Genomic DNA, 24819 nt, shown 5'->3' on the forward strand with positions numbered 1-24819 from the left:
TGTTTGGACAGGGGAGGCCATTGTAATACAATAAGAAATCGGTGGTGGAGGGAGTGAATGTTTGTGGATGGGGTGCAAATCAAGCGAGTTGCTTTGTCCTGGATAGTGTTGAGGTTCTTGAGTGTTGTTGGAGTTGCACTCATCCAGGCAAGTGAAGAATATTCCATCTCGCTCCTAACTTGTGCTTTGTAGATGTTGGACAGCTTTAGCAAGTCAGGAGGTGAGTTACTTGCCACAGGATTCCTAGCCTCTGACCTACTCTTGCAGCCACAGTATTTATGTGGCTAGTCCATTTCAGTTTCCAGTCAATGGTATCACCAGGATGTTGATAGTGGGGGATTCAGCAATGGTAATGCCAATGAATGTCAAGGGCTGATGGTTAGATTCTCCCTGGTTGGAGATGGTCATTACCTGGCACTTGTGTGGTGCGAATGTTACTTGCCACTTGGCAGCCTAAACCTAGATTTTGTCCAGGTCTTGTTGCATTTGAACATGGACAGAATTGCTGCAAAACAGCCATACTGATCCTGAAATGCTATTTTTAAGTGTGGAGATTCATTCCCCCAGAACAGCATTTAAAATATGCACGATTTCCAATATAATAAAAATGTTATGATATGGCAGTTGGTATATGCCAGGCTGAGCAAATCCCAGAGCGAAACTTGGTCATGTTATCACAATGATTTCACAATTTGTACTTATTACAAGAAGATTTGTGCACTGAAGTCAGAAGTAACAAGTCCACTACCAACTTTAGAGATTTTAAAGATTAAATTAAAACATTTATTAACAAAAGAAAAGAAAACTTAAACACACAAATTTCTATTACATGGTTACATTTACTTTTATAACAGTTCTTACAATATTTATACTTAACTAGACTCCCAATTACATACCCCTTTCAGGTAACAGTCCAAAATAGATTATTAATCTATAAAACATCCAGCAAGATTACCAAAAACACCCACTGTTGTTGTAAGGGAGGTATTTCACAGATTCTTTCTCCCTGCCACTGGACAATGGACTTCCAAGGCTTCTAAAAAACCTTGCACTCTGGAACAAGCAGGCACTGCTCTCTGAGGTCGCTGGAGGCTGCTTCTTCACAAGTTTGTTTTACGCAGTTAAGATCTCACATGGCCACTCCCATACAGCTTTCCACCCTTCTTTAAATATATTTCCTCCTTTTTGATCTGTAAATCCCATTGTTTCCACCTGTCTTTGGAATTTACTTTTCCCAGAGTATAAAAATCTTTTATATTGTCATTATGGCCAGCACTTTTGGGAAAAATAAACATAATAACTTTGCCTTATTTGTCAATGTAAACATCTTACTATGTCCCTTTGAAAAGCCACCAACCTCTCCACTTATCAAAAAATGCAAATTCCATTTTACTTAGCTCGTCCATTAGCATTTCAAATACTTCTTGTTTTTACACTTGACCCCTTTGATGATTCAAACCTTGCAGTCTAACAGTCTGAAGTTTACTTAAATTATTCACATGCACAGGAGCATACACACAAACATAAGCCTTCTTTAAATTATCCCACCATAATATCAGGAAAAATATGCTAGTCCCTTTACACCTCCATCCTTATGGAAAAGTGAACCAGCATAATCCTAAAAGACAGTTTCATTTTCTCAACCCATTTTGCATTTACTATACTTATCTATATACACAAAACTATTACACTGCCAGGTACATGCATTAACATGACAATATATACAAAGCCCTTGTATCAACAGAGGTGATTTCAGTTCAGTGCCTATGTTTCAAATGTCCAATCTCCTTTGAACTTTAAACTCTTGACAACGCATCCTCAATTAAATTTTCCCGTCCAGCCACATGTATAATCTGTAAATTGAACAGTTGCAGTAATACACTCCATTTGAACAGTCTGGCATTCGGTCTTTGTCCAGAAATTTTAAAGGATTGTGGTCTGTAAAAACAATTGTTTCTGAAGAATCGCTTGCAACATAAACTTGGAAATGCTGCAACCCTAAGACCAGACCTAGGGTCTCTTTTTCAATGGTTGAGTATCTTTTCTGTACATTCAGCTTCTGTGAAAAATATCCTACCGGTTTTCAATTCCTGTTTCATCTTGCAACAACACAGCACCAATGCCCAATCACTTGCATCAATTGCCAACTTAAACTGCTTGGCATAATTAGATGCTGCCAAAACTGGTGTAGTCGTCAACACAGCTTTTAAACTGTCAAATGCATTCTGACACTCCTGTGTCCATTGAAGTTTCTTGTTCTTTTTTAGTAGTTCAGTCAATGGAGCAACCACACTGCTAAAATTTGGTAAAATCCACTCATGCCTAGAAATCTCAAAACTTCCTGTTTTGCTGTAGGCACTGGGAAATTTATGATGGCTTTCACTTTCACATTTTGTGGGGCCACATCACCATGTCCAAAGGTATGTCCTAAATGTGTAACTTGTGCTTTTGCAAATTCACTCTTAGCCAAGTTAACCACCAAATTAGCTTCTTGCATGTCTGTCTGAAAACTACCAAGTTGCCGATATAAACAGCACAATTGCTCAGTCCTGCAATTACTTTGTTTGTCAGCCTTTGAATTGTTCCTGGCGCATTCTTCATACCAAATGGCTTAATTTTAAATTGATATAGCCCATCTGATGTTACAAAAGCCGATATCACTTTTGCTCTCTCCGATAACGGTACTTGCCAATATCCTCGCAGCAAGTCAACCTTTGTGATAAATTCTGATTGTCCCACTTTCTCAATACGATCTTCCAGCCGCGGAATAGGATATGAATGCGCTTTTGTCACTGTGTTTACTTTTCAATAATCTACACAGTCTTTGTGTTCCATTCAGTTTTGGCACCATCACAATAGGTAAACTCCAGTTACTGCAACTAACCTCTATGATGTCATTTTGAAGCTGGAGTACTATTAGTACCTCCTTCTGGTAATCTTTCCTGTCAAGAGTACTTTTTAAGCATATTTACATGACATAGCCTCTGCTCCTTTCTTCTATCTAGAGTATTTATTAAATAATTTACTTCACTCAGTCTCTTTCAATCATATAAGGCCCACTAAACCTTGCCTTTAATGGTTCCCCTGACACTGACAACAAGACTAATACCTTTTCTCCAGCAACAAAACTACGAGCTTTTGCCCTCTTCTCTGCACTTATCTTCATCACCTGCTGTGATATTGTTAAATGTTCCTTAGCTAACTCACATGTTCTGTTCAATTTTTCTCTGAATTTTGTCACATAATCCAGGAGAGTAGTTTCTGAACTCTGGCCCACTAGTTTCTCGTGAATCAACTTAAGTGGTCCCCTTACTTCATGACCATAGACTAATTCAAAGGACTAAATCCTGTCGATTTGTTCGGGACATTCTTAATAGCAAAGGACAAGAATGGAATCCCTCCATCCCAGTCCTGTGCGTAGTCTTGACTATAAGGTCTCATCATAGTTTTTAAAGTTTGATACCATCTCTCTAAAAGCACCTTGTGATTCAGGGTAATAAGCTGATGACTTAAACTGCTTTATTTCTAGGCTGTTCATTGTTTCCTTAAACAGCTGTGACATGAAATTCGACCCCAGATCCGACTTTATTTCTTTTGGCTACCCATATCTTGAACGTAGTCAACTCCTCTACAATTCTCTTTGCTGTAATACTTCGTAAAGATTTCGCTTCTAGAAATCTTGTAGACACATCCATGATTGTCAGCAAGTACTGATTTCCACTTATTATCTTAAGGAGGGTACTACACAATCAATCAGGACCCTAGTAAAAGGTTCCTCAAATGCTGGAATTAGAATTAAAGGTGCAGGCTTAATCACTGCTTGAGGTTTCCCGTCACCTGACATGTGTGACATGTTCTACAGAATTTGACTACATCTTTTTGCAGTCCTGGCCAATAGAAATATTTTTGTATTTTCGCCTGAATTTTTCGAATTCCTAAATGTTCAGCTATTGGAATTTCATGAGCTATTCTCAATATTTCAGATCTGTATCAAGATGGTGTAATTATTTGATGTACTACTGCCCACTTCTCATCTGCTGGAACATGAGACAGTCTCCATTTCCTCATTAACACTTTTAAGGTAATAATATTCTGGAATATATCCTGCCTCTGTTTCTGAATAAGCTGTCTGATATTACTTTATTTGTGAATTCTTCTACTGTAGCTCTACCAATTTCACTGAAGTAAACACTTCCACCTCATTCTCTTCAACCATCTCTTCCTGAACAGCATTTTCAAAGACAGATCCAGCTAATGGGATGTCAGCATCCTTTCCCTGTTTCTTAGATTCCTCCTCTTCCTGTTTCAACCCGAGTGTGAGATCTTGTTACTACACAATCTGGAAACAATCCAGGATGCTCTTTCTGCAACATCGCTGTTGATTGCATCTTCACAGGCTGCTCGACTAGAGTAGGCATCATCAACATCTGTGACCCAGCTATATCATTATCTAGGATAAATTGAACCCCTGCAGTGGGCAAATTTTCCACTACTCCAACAGTCACCTCACTTGTTTTCAACTTACTTTTAAAATTTACCTTCCACAATGGAATAGGTTTAGCAACTCCATTAATTACACTTATTACCACTTTTTCCTGCAATACCCCCTCTGGACAACAAATAGTACTATCCCATAACATTAAGGGCTGACTAGTCCCCGTGTCTCTTAAAATTTTAATATATTTGCCTGCTCCACCCTGTACACATGTAACTGCTCTGGCAATTCCATTAACTTAGCCTTAGTTACTTTTTGTAAATCAATCAGAGTTATATCTTCTACTGTCAGAAAAGTCTGAGCAATTCTGGAAGCCACATTTGCAGTCTAACCACTATAAAATCCCTTAATACCAATTCCTGAGTTCAATGTTCTTCTCATACCCGTAGCCTTAGGATTCACCAACTCCAACCCAATCAAGGAATTTTTAAAATCCTGCAAAGAGCCCCAGTTTTGTTATGAAGTGGAAGGTGGTATGTGCTAGGCTGATCAAATCCCAGAGGGAAACTTGGCCACTCTATTACAATGATTTTGCAATTTGTATTTATTACAAGAAGGTTTATGCACTGAAGTCAGAAGTAATGAGCCCATTACCACCTTTAGAGATTTTAAAGATTAAATTAAAACATTTATTAACAAAAGAAAACTTAAACACACAAAATTTCTGTTACAGTTACATTTAGTTTTATAACATTTCCCACAAGATTTATACTTAACTAGACTCCCAACTATACACCCCTTTCAGGTAACAGTCCAAAATAGATTATTAATCTATAAAACATCCAGCAAGATTACCACAAACACCCACTGTTGTTGAAAGGGAGATATTTCACAGCTTCTCTCTCCCTCTCACTGGGCAATGGACTTCCAAGGCTTCTAAAAAACCTTGCACTCTGGAACAAGCAGGCGCTGCTCTCTGAAGTGACTGGAGGCTGCTCCTTCACAAGCCCTTTTCACACATTTAAAGATCTCACATAGCTACCCCCATACAGTTTTCCATCCTTTAAATATATTTCCCCCTTTTTGATTTGTAAATCCCATTGTTTCCACTTGTCTTTGGAATTAACTTTTCCCAGAATATAAAAATCTTTTATGTTGTCATTATGGCCAACACTTTTGGGAAAAAATAAATGTAATAACTTTGCCTTATTTATCTTGCCAATTGTAAACATCTTACCATGTCCCTTTGAAAAGCCACCAACTTCTCCACTTACCTAAAATGCAAATTTCATTTTAATTAGCTCGTCCTTCAGTATTTCAAATACCTGTTTATTACACTTGACCCCTTTGATGATTCAAGCCTTGCAGTCTAACAGTCTGTAGTTTACTTAAATTATTCACATGCATAGGAACATACACACAAACAAGACTGCTTTAAATTATCCCACCATAATAGTTCCTTTACAAATAAAAATTAGTTTATTTGCTTTAAAGTATATAATATTTGATCTCCTCCATCAATCCAATGTGTAAGTCCCGATCTTTATTTTGCTTTCTGTACACAACTAAAACGTTAATTATAATCCATGCTTTTTACCTCCTGCGTTTGAGAATTTTTCAATCTGATTGGCTGATCAGCTTGCTTGTTTCCTGCACTGTTGTTGGATGCCGCAAGTGGCACAAAATTCAAAGTTACATTAGAATAGAGGACGTCTAAGCTCGAGAGCTTGCTAAAACTTTGTGGGTATTTTTTTCTTGGAGTCAGCAGTGAGTGCTGAGCCTTTGTCACTGACTGTAAAACATGCGTCATAATTGATAAAGACAGTGGTGCGTTCGTATGAAATTCTTTGGTCCACTATTTTCATAAAAGCAATAATCCAATTAGGATAAACATATTTATGCCTTCATTAAAATAGCCTTGATCTCATTACTAACATTACACTGAACTTCATCCCAATACGCAGAATTTCAACCCAATTATTGGGGGAAAGCAGAGTTGCTAAATCTTTTGCCTTGAATGCAACTGAGCAATGTAAATCTGAAGGGCCCCTGGTTTGACTCCTGGTTTGCAGTAACTTCATTGGTCATTCCCGGGAAATGGTAGGATAATAGAATTATCCTCAGTGGCACCGAGCAAGGAATTTGACTGTTAATCACTGTACAGTGACCCCTGATGGAAAGTGATGGATAAGGGAAACGGAGCAGTGACAGCTAAATGGACAACAGTCTTGAGGGGCTGAATGTCCCACTCCCTTTCCGATGATGGTTGGTGAGAATAGGATCAGATTTGGCTATGACAGACATCTGTCAGCACTCACATATGAAGAAAGGGAAAACAGTGAATTACTGTAGAGGTGACAGTGCATATGGGGAACATATGCCCAGAATAAGTCTATGCTTTCAGGGTAGGAGAAAATTGGAAGGGAGAAAAGGAAGGGACAAAAATAAAATACCAAAATATGGTTATATTAAGGACTGTTTAGCCCAAAGCCAAAACTGACCAATCTGCTTTTACAACATTACTTCAAAAGGTAACTGTGCGTACTCACGGAGTTCATTCCACTATTGAAAACATCTCCTGATCCTACATGGGCCGTATGAACAAAGTTTGTCGGCTCTCCTATCATGCTCCGGTCTATCCGCCGTCGCCTTTTCTAAAACAGAAGAGAGGGTCATCAGAATTCTTTCCCAATTACACAGCTTGGAGAACAAAAAAAAATTACATTAACAAGAACATTGCTTCAGTTTCCATTAAAAGGATAGCTACTGTACCTGCTTCCATCAGGCAGAAACATTGAGACCTTCTCACCACCCCGATGAATGTGTGCAAGTGTGTCTGATACTCAGTTCAAATTCCGCACCATTGTGGAAACTAAAGCGCTAGCAAACCTAACTTTGCCTCACTAATGGCTTCCGTCTTAACCACAACAGCACATTGTTTGTGTGGGTTGCACCCAACAGATACATGCTACAAGTTTATTAATGCATAAGTCAGTACAGTACAGGGTGTTTGAGACGTGATCTCTTGCCACAGAACTGCAAGATAGAAGCCCAGATTTTAACTTGGAGTCCGTTCAGGACAAAAACAAAAATTGCTGGAAAAACTCAGCAGGTCTGACAGCATCTGTGGAGAGAAAGACAGCGTTAAGGTTTTGAGTCCAGATGACTCTTCTTCAGACTCTTCTCCAGTCATTTGGACTTGAAACGTTAACTCTGTCTTCCTCTCCACAGACGCTGTCAGACCTGCTGAGTTTTTCCAGCAATTTTTGTTTTTGTTTCAGATTTCCAGCATCCGCAGTACTTTGCTTTTATGTCCTTTCAGGACAGCTGGGAAAGCGCTATAGGAAGTTGAGTGTGATGCTTGAACCAGCCTGGCTCCTGGCCCCCATTTTAATTGTTCAGAACCGTCTCTCCTCCACTCTCCTGGCACCAAAGCCGACAGGAAGGACACAAAGCTGGTGGGAGGAAGTATGAATTTACGCAGGAGCCAGACTCCACTAGTAACCATGGAAATGGTCCCTCGGCATAATGTTAGTACCGTTGAGAAGAGGCTTCCTAACAGACACCGGTGCTGGAAGGGAGAGAGAAGGCCAGGGTTGAGAAGTTTGCGAGGCCAGTACTCCTGCTCCTCAGAGAATTTAGCATGAAGCATTTACATTTGCCTCTTCTGACCACACTGTTGCCTCTCACCAAATTTCACTGAGGCATTAGTGCAGTGCAGGTCTCCTGATATCTTCAGTTAAAATCGTGGTATGACAGTCATTACATTATTGGGCCTCGACTTCAGCATGTTAAGAAAACCATCCTGTGCCCGAATTCTGCATGATTAAAATGGCGGGGGGGGCAGGGTGGGGGAGGGGTGAGGAATGCATTACCCCACACACCACCATCTTAACGTCCCACTAATCCTGTTCACGCCAGCCAGGTTGTGTTAAAATCAGGGCTATAAGGACTAATTATGATAATGAAATTCTAAATCTACCTTTAAATGTTTCATAGTCAACTGCTGACAAACAGTTACACACTTTATATTGCATTCTAACCATTGGTCAGGCAACATTTCCCCGTGATTCCCAGTGATTCTCCAGTGTGTTATCTATGGTTTAGTTGGTAGCATGCTCACCTCTGAGTCAGAATGTTCTAGGTTCAATTCCTTCTCTAGGGGGTGAATTTTATGGGGGGGTGGCGGGCATATTGCTCGCAACACCCCCACACCGCCAGTAAAAGAGTTGGTCTTAAGCCTACCACCTTTAAGAAGGGCTGCCCCATAGCAATAATATGCCAGGTGGGGGGGCAGCCTTAAAAAGGTAAATGTGGGATTTCCACCCCTTGGGCACAGGAAATCCTGCCCTCAAGAGCTGCCAGCCAGCAAATGAGTAGATCCAGCGGAAGCAAATCACAGTAGTGGCCACAGATGGGACTACAAGGTAGTCCCGAGGAAGACAACAACATACCTACCAGACTTAGGTAGCGTTGAAGAGTGACAGTATTCTGTTGGTACCACTGGAATTCTGACCCAGCTTTCTGAGTTGGGATTCATACTGAATGGTGGATTCCTAACAGCATTGCTGCCAAGAGGGAACATGTCACTGACTGGCTGTGACATAGGAAGAGAAATCTTTACAGCAATACTTGGGATTTCTGATTAGGAGGGCTATGAACACAAAAGCTTTATAAATCACTCTAAATTGTTGAACTGTGCTCAACTTTTACAGACGACAGATTGTTTCATGTATACAGCATAAACCGTACAATATCTGACATGTAAAATACACCTTTTGTTGGATTTAACAGGCTTAGTTGGTGTATTGTGTTGGCCCCAACAGCCACACAGTTAAATCAATGGCCCAGTGCAGTACTGAGCCATCTAAACCAGGAAGACTTAATTCCCAGTCAGCACTGAGCTACTTGATCTCAGACAAAATTGCGGAACTGGTACAACAACTAGCCTCAGCAGGCCTGCTGAGGGAAAAGCTAAATTCCTGTTTGTAATTGCTATTTATTAACGGCTGCTGGAAAGGCTCGAGTGTCCAGACACTTGGGGGAGATGCCACAATGCTTTCGCACTTGTGCATTACAGCATGGATCCAGCTCTTCAGGAGAGAAGGGAAAAAGAACCTATGAACAAGGGACAAAAAGAAGTGTAAAAAGCCCACATGATTACTTCCCTGCTGCACCCACGGAATTACCACAGCAAAGCACATTTTCCTTAGTAGGCAATCTACAGTTGAACTGCTACAGTTTATTCAACTATGTCTTAACAGGCAAATCATAAACTCTGTCAAAACTTGTGCAAATGCAGTACAGATGACAAGCTTGTGTATAGGCCTTTAATTATGGACTGAAGAATTCCAGATGGATTTTTCTTTTTAAATACAGAAACACTAACCCAGAAAATTAAAGTGCAACTACTTATTGCAAGTGGAAATATGTATTTATTTGGATTCTGTTTAGCCTGTGGATTCCATTCACAAATGATATCATAACAGAGGATCTCCTTACAACCACAATATTATTTCCTATCCTTTCCTCCGTGAATTTTGTAGTAAAAGTCTTGAAAAGTAGAAAGACTTTTTTCAGTTCTCTGTAACATCATCATGTAGGAAAGTTAGTGGTGCATATGAATTTAACGTATCTGAACAAAAATATTCTGTGTCAGAAAATTCAGATGAAGGCGCAAATTGAAATGCCAATAAAATGGATGCACTGCCAAAAACTGACTTACACTCAATGAGTCCTTGCCCTTCCAGGTAGGCTTGTCATTTCAAGAGATGCAAATCCACAACAAAACTGTTTTTGTGAGGTAATAATAAACCAAAATAGAAGATTTCCTTTGTCCTCTATTTATACCAAAACTGAGACTGGAGTTTCTGCTAGAAACATCAGGGTAATTCAGATGGAATTAGCTAAATCAATGCAAAATATTGCGGAATTTTAAACTTAAGTTACACCCCAAACCACTTATATTTGTGTTTCCCATGGTCTCTTACACCAGTTTAAAATTAAATTCACCTGGGTCAGGTCCCACTCCCAAAATTGGCCACACCCCTGTTGCGATATCACTTAGAGAATATGCAAATGATGGACGTGTCATCGAGGAACCAGGGTGTAAAGCAGCAGGCTGCTGTTAGTATTGGTGGTGGTTGCCATTGTGTGTTGTATCCCTAGAGTAGGTGTATTTGTTGAACTCTCTGGAACATGTATATATATTAGTTCTAGTCTTCGAATAAATTGAACCTACTTATAGTTTACCAATCCTGTGTGTGTGACTGGTGAGTTTGTGCAAAGAAGCCAGAAACACAACAACTCGCAGATCGACATTACGATATTCTGCCAACTGTGATAGTTCAGGGAGGCTCTTCAAATTGTGCTCATTTTTTTCTTTTTTAGGCATATAAACAGTAGCAAAACTTTGTAAAAATGCATTTTCATGACAAAAAAATTACATATTTACCAAGAAACTGACCAGCGCACGCCAATGGAAGTATTAAATGATTCAATATTTCTAAAAAAATTTATTTTCAGTGAATTTAAATACGGTTACTCACCTTCACATTCTTATTAAAAAAGCTTATTTGCTTATAAACCCATCTTCAGCTGTATTAATAAAACTGTACCAGGTTACCAATCTTAAATACGCCAAGGAATATAACTTTAATGGAAAAAAACCAATTACTCAATATGTGCTGAATCATGGGAGATTTGCTCTGAGGCTGAAGCCGACTGTTCACAACCCTTGGTGTCATAAGTGACCTCAAGACGAGCTTCAAATCATGTCTGTACCATCGCTAAAACTACCTACTTCCACCTCTGTAATATTACCCGACTCTGCCCTGTCACAGTTCATCTTCTGTTGATACCCTCATCCATGCCTTTGTTACCTCGAGACCTGACTATTCTATGAATTTATGACATCCTCCATGCTCTATCTTCCATAAACTTGAGGTAATCCAAACTCTGCTGTCTGTGTCCTAATTGTAGCAAAGTCCATTCATCCATCACCCTTGTGCTCACTGATGCAATTGGCTCCTGGTTAAGCAGGGTTTAGATTTTAAAATTCTCATCCTTGTTTTCAAATTCCTTCATGGCCTGGCCCTTCTCTATCCCTATAATCTCCTCCAGCCCTGCAACCTGCCGAGATATCTGTGCTCCTCTGATTTTGGCCTCTTGAGCACACCAATTTTAATCACTCCACCACCGACAGCCTGCTCCCTAAGTTCTAGAATTCCCTCCCTACACCTCTCCATTTCACTTTCCTCCTTTAAGACATTCTTGAAAGCCAATGCCTTTGACCAAACCTTTGGTCATATGCCCCAATATCGCATGTGGTTAGGTGGTTTATTTTGTTTAGTAGTCCCTTCTAAAGTACCTTGGAACATTTTATTACACGAAAGATAAGTTGGTTGTTATTGCTGGTGATTATGCAAATACATTTTAGTAGAAACTTGAAATGTAACCTAATCAATGCAATTTCTAGTGCACTTTGGGTGCAATTTCACAACTGCGACTAAAACAGAAATTCTACCCCTCGTTCATTATAGGCAGTTACAATTTTACTATAAATAGTGACACAGGAACTAAATCTCTTTGGGTACTTGGGCTGGCCACAGCAGATCTTTGTCCTTCCCTCCTGTGACCAGATGGCAAGTCGAGATTATGATTATTTTTGTAAAAAACACTTTTTCACCAATTGTATTCTCATGTTGGTTGTGACTCGGTGCAATACTTGCAAGATACATGAGGGCCCCACCCTCTCCTTTGCTGTATGTATCGTGAAATCTGCACCCTTGCTGGCTGGGAAGTGGGTACACATTTATTTAGTCAGGAGCATGAACCCAATTGGATTCCTGTAAGATTATTTGACAAAGATTAGATAAGACCAACTGATACAATTAAGAGTGACAAAGTGACAAGACAGGAAGATAAACACAACTCATCCAGCCCATCCAAGTTTGCATACTTTTAATTGCAGGATAACAGTAGAATCATTTTGTTTTTAAAAGTAGTAAAAATACTTGAATGAACAAGTAAATACTCAAAAACAAAAAACTACTGCGGATGCTGGAAATCCAAAATTGTTCTGTTGAAGGGTCATGAGGACTTGAAACGTCAACTCTTTTCTTCTCCGCCGATGCTGCCAGACCTGCTGAGTTTTTCCAGGTAATTCTGTTTTTATGAAGTAAATACTCAAGTTCCTTTGTGGCATGTGGTGTGGTGCTCGGGCTAGGTTTTTGTGCTAAGCACTGATAATACATCTGATGGTCCTATGGACAGTCAATCTATAATATCACATGGAGCAATGTTCACTGGATTCCAATAGAGAACACTCTGTTCTACTGATTTTAAAATTCTTACCCTTGTTTTCAAATCCCTCCATAGTCTCCTCTCTTTTGGCCTCTATAACCTCCACCAGCCCTAGAACCCTCTGAGAGGCCTGCAGCCCACCAATTCTGGCCTCTTGTGTAGTTTAAATCGCTTGGTCGTTGGCAGGCATGCCTTTATATACAAGATAAAAGCAAAGAACTGCGGATGCTGGAAATCCTAAACAAAAACAAAAATACCTGGAAAAACTCAGCAGGTCTGGCAGCATCTGTGGAGAGGAGCACAGTTAACGTTTCGAGTCCGCATGACTCTTCAACAGAACTAAGGAAAAATAGAAAAGGGGTGAAATATAAGCTGGTTTAAGGGGGTGGGGGGGGGGTGGGGACAAGAAGAGCTGGATAGAGGGCCAGTGATAGATGGAGATAACCAAAAGATGTCACAGACAAAAGAACAAAGAGGTGTTGAAAGTGGTGATATTATCTAAAGGAATGTGCTAATTAAGGGTAGAAAGCAGGACGAGCTAGGTACAGATAGCCCTAGTGGGGTTGGGGTGAAGGAATCGAAAAATGCTAAAAGGTAAAGATAAAACAATGGATGGAAATACATTTAAAAATAATGGAAATAGGTGGGAAAAGAAAAATCTATATAAATTATTGGAAAAAACAAAAAGGAGGGGGAAAATCGGAAAGGGGGTGGGGATGGAGGAGAGAGTTCATGATCTAAACTTGTGGAACTCAATATTCAGTCCGGAAGGCTGTAAAATGCCTAGTCGGAAGATGAGGTGCTGTTTCTCCAGTTTGCGTTGAGCTTCACTGGAACAATGCAGCAAGCCAAGAACGGACATGTGGGCATGAGAGCAGGGTGGAGTGTTGAAATGGCAAGTGACAGGGAGGTCTGGATAATGCTTGCAGATAGACCAAAGGTGATCTGCAAAGCGGTCACCTAGTCTGCGTTTGGTCTCTCCAATGTAGAGGAAACCGCATTGGGAGCAACGAATGCAGTAGACTAAGTTGAGGGAAGTGCAAGTGAAATGCTGCTTCACTTGAAAGGAGTGTTTGGGCCCTTGGACGGTGAGGAGAGGGGAAGTAAAGGGGCAGGTGTTGCACCTTCTGCGGTTGCATGGGAAGGTGCCGTGGGAGGGGGTTGAGGTGTAGGGGGTGATGGAGGAGTGGACCAGGGTGTCACGGAGGGAACGATCCCTACGGAATGCTGCCGGGGGGTGAAGGGAAGATGTGTTTGGTGGTGGCATCGTGCTGGAGTTGGCGGAAATGGCGGAGGATGATCCTTTGAATGCGGAGGCTGGTGGGGTGATAAGTGAGGACAAGGGGGACCCTATCACGTTTCTGGGAGGGAGAAGAAGGTGTGAGGGCGGATGCGCGGGAGATGGGCCGGACACGGTTGAGGGCCCTGTCAACCACCATGGGTGGAAAACCTCGGTTAAGGAAGAAGGAGGACATGTCAGAGGAACTGTTTTTGAAAGTGGCATCATCAGAACAGATGCGACGGAGGCGAAGGAACTGAGAGAATTCAGTTCCTTCGCCTCCGTCGCATCTGTTCTGACGATGCCACTTTCAAAAACAGTTCCTCTGACATGTCCTCCTTCTTCCTTAACCGGGGTTTTCCACCCTCGGTGGTTGACAGGGCCCTCAACCGTGTCCGGCCCATCTCCCGCGCATCCGCCCTCACACCTTCTACTCCCTCCCAGAAACGTGATAGGGTCCCCCTTGTCCTCACTTATCACCCCACCAGCCTCCGCATTCAAAGGATCACCCTCTGCCATTTCCGCCAACTCCAGCATGATGCCATCACCAAACACATCTTCCCTTCACCCCCCGCGGCGGCATTCCGTAGGGAACGTTCCCTCCGTGACACCCTGGTCCACTCCTTCATCACCCCCTACACCTCAACCCCCTCCCACGGCACCTTCCCATGCAACCGCAGAAGGTGCAACACCTGCCCCTTTACTTCCCCTCTCCTCACTGTCCAAGGGCCCAAACACTCCTTTCAAGTGAAGCAGCATTTCACTTGCACTTCCCTCAACTTAAGTCTACTGCATTCGTTGCTCCCAATGCGGTTTCCTCTACATTGGAGAGACCAAACGCAGACTAGATGACCGCTTTGCAGAACACCTTCGGTCTGTCCGCAAGCAAAACCCAGACCTCCCTGTCGCCTGCCATTTTAACACTCCACCCTACTCTCATGCCCACATGTCCGTCCTTGGCTTGCTGTATTGTTCCAGTGAAGCTCAACGCAAACTGGAGGAACAGCACCTCATCTTCCGACTAGACACTTTACAGCCTTCCGGACTGAATGTTGAGTTCAACAATTTTAGATCATGAACTCTCTCCTCCAACCCCACCCCCTTTCCGTTTCTTCCCCCTCCTTTTTGTTTTTTCCAATAATTTATATAGATTTTTCTTTTCCCACCTATTTCCATTATTTTTAAATGTATTTCCATCCATTGTTTTATCTTTACCTTTTAGCATTTTTCGATTCCTTCACCCCACCCCCACTAGGGCTATCTGTACCTTGCTCGTCCTGCTTTCTACCCTCAATTAGCACATTCCTTTAGATAATATCACCACCTTCAACACCTCTTTGTTCTTTTGTCCGTGACATCTTTTGGTTATCTCCATCTATCACTGGCCCTCTATCCAGCTCTTCTTGTCACCCCCCCCCCCCCCCCCCCCACCCACTGCTTAACCCAGCTTATCATTTACCCTTTTTCTATTTTTCCTTAGTTCTGTTGAAGAGTCATACGGACTCAAAACGTTAACTGTGCTCCTCTCCGCAGATGCTGCCAGACCTGCTGAGTTTTTCCAGGTATTTTTGTTTTTGTTATGCCTTTATAAATACATGCTTTAAGCTGTGGAATTCCCTCCCTAAAGCTTTCCACCTCTCTACCCCATTATCCTCCTTTAAGACGCTTCTTAAAACCTACCTCTTTACCAAGCTTTTACTGACCTAATATCTCCTCATGTTGCTCAGTGTCAAATTTTGTTTTATAATACTCTTATCAAGTGCGTTGGTGTATTTTACGTGTTTTACTACATTAAAAGGTGCTACATGAAGCGAGTTCTGGTTGTTATTAGAACCTGAATGGCAGTATACTTGGCCACCAGCTTTAGCAAAAACCAGTTTTGAATTTCCTCCTATTAGCAGCATCTATTCACCAGCATCATATCAGCCCAAGCACAGGGCATCAATATTATCATACGTTTCAGCACTGCACACCAATCTTATATCAGGCTTTTATCATTAGATTACTGCCAGGAAGACACACACCTTACAAGCAAAACTGCAGTATAAAGTGGACAAAATACTCTATTATAAGTTGGTTAGCCATTGAAACAAAGTGAATTCACATTCCTTTCCTATGGAAACACCTTGGGTGAAATTCTTATCGAGATTACGGTGTGAGACTACAGCGTGATTGATGGTCTTCCTACACCTTTACTTTTTCCAGGGTTTTGCAGCATAAGAACTCCTCACTGCAAAAGAATTAGTCAAATTTCCTAGTGGCAGAGACGCAATAAATAAATGCTAAAAGACAGCTGTCTGTGAGCGGTTACGCAATGTGGTCTCAGGATGGGTACTTCAATGCAGAAAATGTTATTTCTAATATATAAGCAGTGCAGAGAATTAGGAGAACGTTGAAAGCATTCATGATATTCATTGAAAAAAATCACAGAACCAGTGTGGACTTTCAAGGCAAGCAATTTGGTCAGAATACTCACCCATTTCAACAGCTATGCAAGGTAAATATTTAGCAGAATGGTCAAATTTAATAAGTATGGCACCTCTGATGTCATTTCCACTGCTGTTTCTAATATCTTAATCATTTTTTCCAAAACTGCTTTTGATGCTATTCTCTTTATTATTGCTTTATCAGTTTCCACACACTATTTAAACTCAGTTTAAACACATGCCTAGAGTCAAACATCTTCAAAATGCTTTATTTAATAGAGGACTGCGCAAAATTAATGATCGGTTTCAATAAGGCTGTTCACAGCAACACAAGAGAAAAACCTTAGAGTTAGTGAATGATAGTCCCAAGGTGTATCAGGCTAATAGAAAATATTAGGAACGATCTCCATTATCCAAAACATGCAGGTTTAAGCAGCAGGGAAGCTCAGGGTGCTGCGCTGCAGAATAATTTCTTGAAGTGGAAACATAAATGGGAGTTCTCTGCTTGCATGAAGTTTTTACATCTTTCCAATTTTTGACAGTAAATTTTTTTACACAAGTTGCATTTACAATACTGGCAGAGTTTTGCACTGAAGCAGTAGATAGCACCTTATTTAAATATGGCTAATAGGTGTACACAACACTGGAGGCATATTTCAAGTGTCCATTGAACAGACAATGTAGGAAGGCGTAGGGGAGCTGACCCCCTCTGAAATATTCTGGAGCGCACTTCAATGGCTTCCTTTAAAGATGGACTGAGAAAAATCTGAAAAATGTGAAATATGTTTGGAGGTACAGGCCATTTCGGGGGAACACAGGTGAACCCCTTCATTCCCTAGTCAATAAGCTGGTGTATCTCTTTAATGCTTCACCAAGAACAGCAGGATTTTTTGGATGGTAAGGTTTCCCCACCATTAATTGGCTAAGGGCGAGAATTCCATCCCTACCTGGGCAGGAAGTTCCGCCTTAAGGAGCTGCTGGCCAATCCAATTAGCTGGCAGCTCTGTTGTCCCAGGTTCAAGCAGTGCCCATTGCTGGGACAACAAGCAGTCCCCAAAGAAATGGAGCTAATGGTGGCCAAACTAAAGATAAGTCAAGGTATTGACAGGGCCAGGCCTATGGGCCCCAGTGAGGGGGGGGTGGGTGGGTGGGTGGAGTGAGGGGGTATGAGGACTGGGTTTGACAGGCTGGTGGGGGGGGAGGGGGGGCAGTTAAAGGGGCAGGGGGTATGACCTTTGGGGGAGGGTGCCTCCAATAGGCACAGAGAACCCCAAGGAAGGTACCCCTCCGCCCTCCACCCCTTGCCTGACACCAGCCTGCACAGCTAAAGCTGCTAGGTTACCCATATCGTGTGGGCCTCCCCCTGCTGCAGGTAATGTAGTGGCAGAGGTGGGATGAGGCACTTATGTGGCCATTAATTGGGTGCCGGGTAGACCAAGTACTGTATTTTATTAGCCCCTTGCCTTCAAACCCACCAGCGGGGGACCGTAAAATTCCACCCAAAGAAACTCCCCCAAACAAGACCTTTCAAAAGTTGTAGGGAAGTCTTGGGCCCACTCCTCCCGGCACACTCTCACAGGAGACCAAGCGCCAAAAAGACCTATTTTATAGATTATTTTGATTTTTTTTGGACAAATTTTACAATTTTTGACTGCCATAAACATTATTTTCTGGCATATTTGCTTCCCTGAGAGGGGAAAATCAAGAGGTCTGTGGAAAAGATTTTCTTTAACCGGTAGTTTTGGCAGACTGCTTAGCTTCGAGCTGTTGTTTCCATATATGCTAATTAGCTTTTTTCATTGGTTGATGTTAATAGTCAGATCTACTCGCTTGCCTTATACATGGATCATATATTCCCCCCTTCTCTTCAGTTGTATTTGCTGTTTTATAAATATGAAATTTGAGCTAATCAAGTCTGATACGTACTTTGCATATCAAGTGTGATGCCTGAGCATTGAGTGACCAATCTAATGGTCCTTAAAGGGACAACTGAAGGCTGCTTGCAAAACACTCAAACAAATGCAATTATTGTTGTTGGGGTTCAATGGACATGCATGCTCCTCATGGCCTTACAAAAAAGATCCCAACTGCTGCTAATCCCTCTGTCCTGCCCCCACACCCACTGTCCTGCCCTTTTAAGGTCCGCATCAGGCTCTGCTCCAGAGGAGCAGCCAGATCTCACGCCCTCCTGATCAGCAGGATATGTCTTACATTCGTTCAGTGTTGGCAGCTCGCTAAAAAAGTTCCAATGAAGCCCGACCATGAAAATTGGTCGAGCCTAGTATGAATTCCATCAGTCAAGCTTGGAACTTTCAGCTTCTGCCAGATAGAAGCAGACATATAATGGTTCAACACCCCCCCATCCTCACTGCTGCATATTACAGACTAAGAGCTGGAGATAGGCTTATGATGCAGGAGTTTTAGAGAAACCACCATGGTCACCCTCTGAATATATTCAGCATTATGGATCAGTTAAAATGACCAACAAGCCTAGTTGTTAATGAGCAGCTTCTCTGCCCTCGTATGTCTTCTAGAGTGTGGAAGGTGTGAAGCTGTTACTGACACTATGCAATGTATAAAGAGCCAAGGACATTGTGCACTGAAGATTACCTCAACTCCGATACTTATTGTCACAGATCATTTTGCTGAGCACAGTATTTACCTCTGTATGGAATGTCCCTAAATGTATTTTACTCGTGTTGATAAGGTCAACATGTAACAAAAGCATTGATGTTCTGGAGATTCTTCTTCCTGTTTAATTCAAATAGTGAGTGGAACTTCTCAAAGTACGCATGTCGTTGTTTACCTCACTGTGGTTTTTATGGTTTTGACACAAGGGACAATGCAACAAAAGACAAAAAGAAAAAGAATCCCTTTTTATACACCCACAAAACTACAATTACAAGCAACCTCCAGAAACAGCTTTACAAACAGTGGCTTGTTATGATCCTAGACCAGATTCCCAAATGTTCAGTATGATCCGGTTAAGGACCAGTAACTTTTTGTTTAAAGTAGACAAAGTTTGAAATTCAAGACACTTGCTAAGAGAAAAAAGCCTCAAGAACCAATATCTATCTTATAGCCTAACATTCAGGGTTAATATGAAATACATGTGAATTAACAGGCAAACTGTGGTCAAACACACCACATTGCACAATAAATGCAACCAAGAAACATTCCACTGATTTCTCAACAACCCACCCAGATGTCAATAAACACAGTCAGCCAATCTCATTAAAACTTTTGTCTCTTTCATGAGAGGTTCCAGTCTTCGCCTTTGAAGATCTTGCCTTGGAATCCTCTCCAAAATCCGCTCCAACTTGAACAGCCTCATCGACGGCCCACCTGGTAGAGTTTCAATCTCATCTCCCGAGACTCCCTTCCCCGGATTCCTGAGTCTGCACTCCAACACCAACACATAAGCACAACTTCAGCTCTTCAGCTGTGCCAAGCAAAACACTACTGCTCCAAAGGGGTACCTTAACCCCAAAGGCCCACAGCACAGAGTCACAAAACTTCTGCTGCTTTCTTAGATCTTCAGGACTTCTCCTGAGCCCCCACTGCTTAAAGCCTGCCAACCGCAGCCCTTGTTCTGATCAGAGCTTCTTTTTCTTCTCCTCTCTTTTTCTTCTTAAATGGGACCTCTCCGGGACTCCCTTTGGGAATTCTCCCTGCCCCTTGCCTGGGATTGTTCGCTGCTCCCTGGTCACATGATCTGGTTTTCATGCAGTGATCTTTTTGAGCAGGCGCATTGGGCCTGTCCTCAGCCCAAAGAACTACAAAATGCTGTCTGGTGCACACGCCATCCGCTCCCAGAATGTGTAGGAACTCCCAAGGCCTGTCAGAACTTGGAATTCCTGGCCCCCGCTCGCTGATAAGGTAAGTCTGGATTTTGCATCAAGCTCTATTTGCTTCCCACCAAATAACCCAGCTTTGAGCAGATTGCACTGGATAATAATACCAACTGATAAGTTCTGGGGATACTGCAGGAAGCAAGAATCATTTTACTATGTTTTCGCGACATTCATATATGTATGATGTTCACACTGAAGAAATCCACAATGAAATCCACTTTGCGCCGCCTTCAGTAATTTACGTCTTAAAAATACAATTAAACATTCCCATGCTTTTCTTACTCCATCTTGACTCAGCATCTGAGTTGGTCTCCTCCCTTTCTGTGGGAAAATATTGATTTTCTGTTAGCCCTCCCCCTGCTTTGGATCAATATCAATGGTGGAAGCAAATGGATTTTCAATGGCTCCATAGATCAGTTGTTTAGTGTGGCAGCTCCGGGCACCAGGCCCATTTCACTTATTTCATAACAGTCTGGTCATTTGGCTGTTGAACTAGGCAATGAGAAAACACAGGGGAAAGTATTTGCTCCACAAGCTAGTGGACAATCTTCACAGGCGTTGAGAAGCAGTGGAAAGTTAACACAATGGAGTTTTTCGTGTTTAGACAGTACCAGGTACATTTTATTATTGGTTTTCCAATTGGGAAAGAGGGGAAACTGTGTTCATGAGCACTCCATATTCAATGGACGTCTCACAAGTGAGATTGTGATCCCCGTTCCTAGGACAGTGATTTTGTGACTGCATGTAATAGTACCTCCCCATAATTCTGATATAGTTTTAGAGCATAGAATGCTTTACTGCAGGGAGTGGTTGAAGCAGGGACCACTGAATCTTTTAATGAAAAATTAAAAGCAAATATAATTGAGTCAAAAGAAGATACAGGGCTATGTGGAAGAGTTCAGGGCAGTGGGATTCTTTTAGATTGCACTATCAAAGAGCCAGCATTGACAAGATGCGTTGAATGCCTTTCATCAGGGCTATGAACTTTGTTGCTTCAAAGGCTGTCTTTGCAAAAATAGGAATTCTTCCCAAATCTCTCAGCCAGGTGCACAAAGAAAGAGAAATACAACAAAAACGGGAACAGAGAAATAGACTCAGAAAAGCAGCGAATAAGAACAACACATTAATGCCCTTTTATTGTATCTTACAGATCATTTGATGGTTGCAATTTGCCACTTTTAAACATGTTTATGTTTTTAATAGGAGGCAATGTACCTGATACATGGCTTGTGACTGAAAATCTCTCATCCAAGATCTGTCCAATGTTAACAGTTCTAATGAAACCAAGCTGGACACACTGCAGTGTGCATCCTTAGGCTACTACAGCTCTGATAACTTCTAAACATCAATGTATTGTGCTCGACATGCTTATACACATACACAGCATGAGCTAGGATTTTATATTGCCGCTGGGGAAGGGAGTTCCACAGCATTCCTACAGTTACACAAACCTCAAATAGGAATACGATTATTCAATGTGGTTCAAGTCTGAGGCCATCATGCTAAAACTGTAAGAGCTCTGATCAGGCTGTGACTTGAATATTGTGTTCAGTTCTGATTATAGAGACACAAGTGAGATTACCCAAGTTTAGAAGTGGTGCAGAGAGAGGCCACAAGACTTTGTTCCTCTAAACACAGCCCTATGGCATTAGTGAAGGTTAGAAAAACTGGGACTTTTCAGTCTGGAAAGGAGACAAAGTTTTAGAGGATCTTATAGATTTATACCAAGAGCACTATTTCAAGTTAAAGGTTTAAAGGTCCTTTGGACTAAAGGTCAAAATGACATTGGAACAAACTGATTAAAAACCAAATTTAGAACCAAGGTTAGAAACATTTCTTTGTGGAAAGTGTGATTAATACCAAGAAGAGTTCTCCAGTTGGATGTAGGCAAGCAAAGGCAAAAGCTTAACTCATTTAAAAGGCAGAGTGATGTTATAATGGGGTGGGGTCACAAGTTTCTGTAGGAGCATGAGCTTGATGGGCCAAATGGACTTCCTCATTTATACTTATCTTTGTAAATGTTTGTCATAGTTATATGTTTCAAGGAGACAGAGTCATAATCCCACTCCCAGTTAAGTGCTGTTTTAAATCAACTCCTTTCAGAGTAGGCCCCCTGATAGCTCACTAAGTTCCTAAGCCTTTCAGAGTAGAAAGATTCCAGGTTTGATTCCAGACTGTGCCAAGTTAGTCTAAGACAGGCAGTGATAGGAATGCTCAATGCCCTAAGGGTTAGAAAGAGAAGTCAGCCAGGGTTCCCGTTTTTTTAATTCATTCATGGGATGTGGGCATTGTTGGCTAGGCCAGCATTTATTGTCTTGCCCTGTTCAGAGGGTATTTAAGAATCAACCACATTGCTGTGGGTCTGGAGTCACATGTAGGCCAGGCCAGGTAAGGGTAGCAGATTTCCTTCCCTATAGGGCATTAATGAACCAGATGTTTTTTTACATCAACCAGCAATGGTTTTGTACTCACCATTAGACTTTTAATTCCAGATTTTTATTGAATTCAAATTTCACCATCTGCCGTGGTGGGATTTGAACCCGGGTTCCCAGAGAATTACCCTGGGTCTTCTGGAATACTAGTCCACTGGCAATACCACTATGCCCTGTTCCTGATCATCTTATCACAGTAAGGAGCTAACACTTCTAAAAGAGCTGGATAAGGCCCAAAACTGGTGAGGAAGTAAGATTCTGAACCCCTGCCCACCCACCCTCAGACATATTGTACAATTTATCCATTTCATAATGTTACAATAAAATAGAGTTTCTTTTGGTCTACCCTCACTGTGTGCATGTTGGTGTTTTGCTTCCTAAGATTCACATAACTATTTAATTTTATTTCTGGGAGACTCCTATGTTCCCACACTAGCTGCCAAGCCTGTAAGTGTGCTGTTATGAAGCTTAACATAATGTTTTTCTGTAAAAAAAAACTCTGATTTATGTTGACCCTGGGAGATGTATATATGTCATTTAGATTTATATCAACATTGTGAGGGGCCTGCATTTTCTTCCAGCTGAAGCAGGTATAAATATGTGGTGCCCTGTTTCACAGCAGATGCTTGAAAACAATAAAATCACTCAAGTACTTGATGAGATTCAGCTATTTTCAAAATGAAACAGTGGAAATGGTCGGGGGTGGGGGTGGGGTTGGGGGTGGGAAATCCCTCTGGGCATGGAATGTGTTTAATGGATTTATCTGCATACTTTATGTATGAGAAACAAAGCAAAAAGGGGAGGCCAAGAGAGCAAATTCTTGCCCCAATTTTTGCGGCCTAATAGATAGTGATAACGCGGCTATATAGAAGACAGGTCTCAGCCAGCAATGAAATTTAGCATGATAAATATGTCCATAAGGACACTGGATAAATCAAAAAAGTGATTTTTGGCTCCATAGGATAAGCTTAGCAATGGAAACAGAGCCTCACAAAATCAGTCCTTGTCACTGTGAGAAGAAAAAGTTTTCCAGTACCTCAGCATCAGGCAATGAGTAGCCACTGCCTGTACACAGGGTTTCTGTATATAATTTACATAAATTGAGAACACGCTGACAGCAATTGTCAACCATTTCATACAGGAAGCTAAGGAGGCTTGTTAAGTACTATTAAACAGCCTTTAACATAGCTCCATAAACAGCTGCAGGAGTCTCACTTTTCATGGGATGGAACTCTGGGATTGGGCTTTCTTTTGAAATAGGAAAATGTCCTTAGCCATCAATCTGTTTATGTATTTAGAAAGATGGGGGTGGGGGTGAGGACTGCTTAAACATTACTGCCCAGTTACTAAATGTCTGGGCTCATTTTCAGCATTGATTTCACGAGCAAAAGAGTGAACAAATAATGGGTTCAGCACGAGTTATCCATCTTGGATTTCACTCTGTCAGGTTTTTTATCAGAATCTGCACATATCCAAAATTTTAATTAACATGTTGCTGTGAATCAAACATCATCCCTTTATGTATTACTTTTGTACTCAACTTGGTCAGTGATACACCTCGCCGTATTATCCGTATTTCACTGGATATCAGAACAGTCGCAGAATGTTTTACCGAGAGATGAGCTGAATAAAAAAAATGTTTAGTGATATCCCTGGCACAAGGATGTTGGGTGTTACATCAGCATAAAGCAGGCAAAATCATTCCACTCCAAAAGGTTTCCTTTGGTGCTGACTAGTTAGCGACACTGTTAACCACAGTTGGACAATTTCTTCTGCTAAATATTTCTAGCAAAATCTCTTTGCTTTTCAAATTAATTTATGATATAGCTAAAAATAGTCAGTCTCAGAAATCTTGCCAACAGGTTTAGGATGTTATTAACAGTATCCATAGGAAAACTTCCTAAATATCACCTTTCTTGTTATCTAATGAACACGAGTTCAAAGCAACCCAAAGCTTCTGTTATTAATTAACTTTTATGTAAGCTTAGTATACCGATGACATATGTTGCAATATAACTCTCAATAATCTGTATTGCTTTAAGGAACTACATTTGCTAATTCTCTTGGATCGCCAATGTTTGTTCATCTG

The 24819-nt window shown here is 41.3% G+C and overlaps 1 protein-coding gene across 7 annotated transcripts in view; it reads right to left on the minus strand.

The window, feature by feature from the left end:
• Positions 1-24819, minus strand: part of cdc42se2 (CDC42 small effector 2) — a 217425-nt gene that overhangs the window by 15943 nt on the left and 176663 nt on the right. For 6 of the 7 annotated variants that reach the window (XM_078568850.1, XM_078568859.1, XM_078568867.1 and 3 more), the window contains one exon: positions 6985-7089. In XM_078568850.1, the coding sequence (XP_078424976.1) occupies positions 6985-7089 (105 nt within the window). Of the gene's footprint in view, positions 1-5672; positions 5710-6984; positions 7090-24819 lie in introns of all 7 variants that reach the window. The other variant, XR_013580300.1, reaches the window with a different exon arrangement.

The sequence above is a fragment of the Cetorhinus maximus genome, chromosome 2, assembly GCF_964194155.1.
Source record: "Cetorhinus maximus chromosome 2, sCetMax3.hap1.1, whole genome shotgun sequence".
Taxonomy (NCBI): domain Eukaryota; kingdom Metazoa; phylum Chordata; class Chondrichthyes; order Lamniformes; family Cetorhinidae; genus Cetorhinus; species Cetorhinus maximus.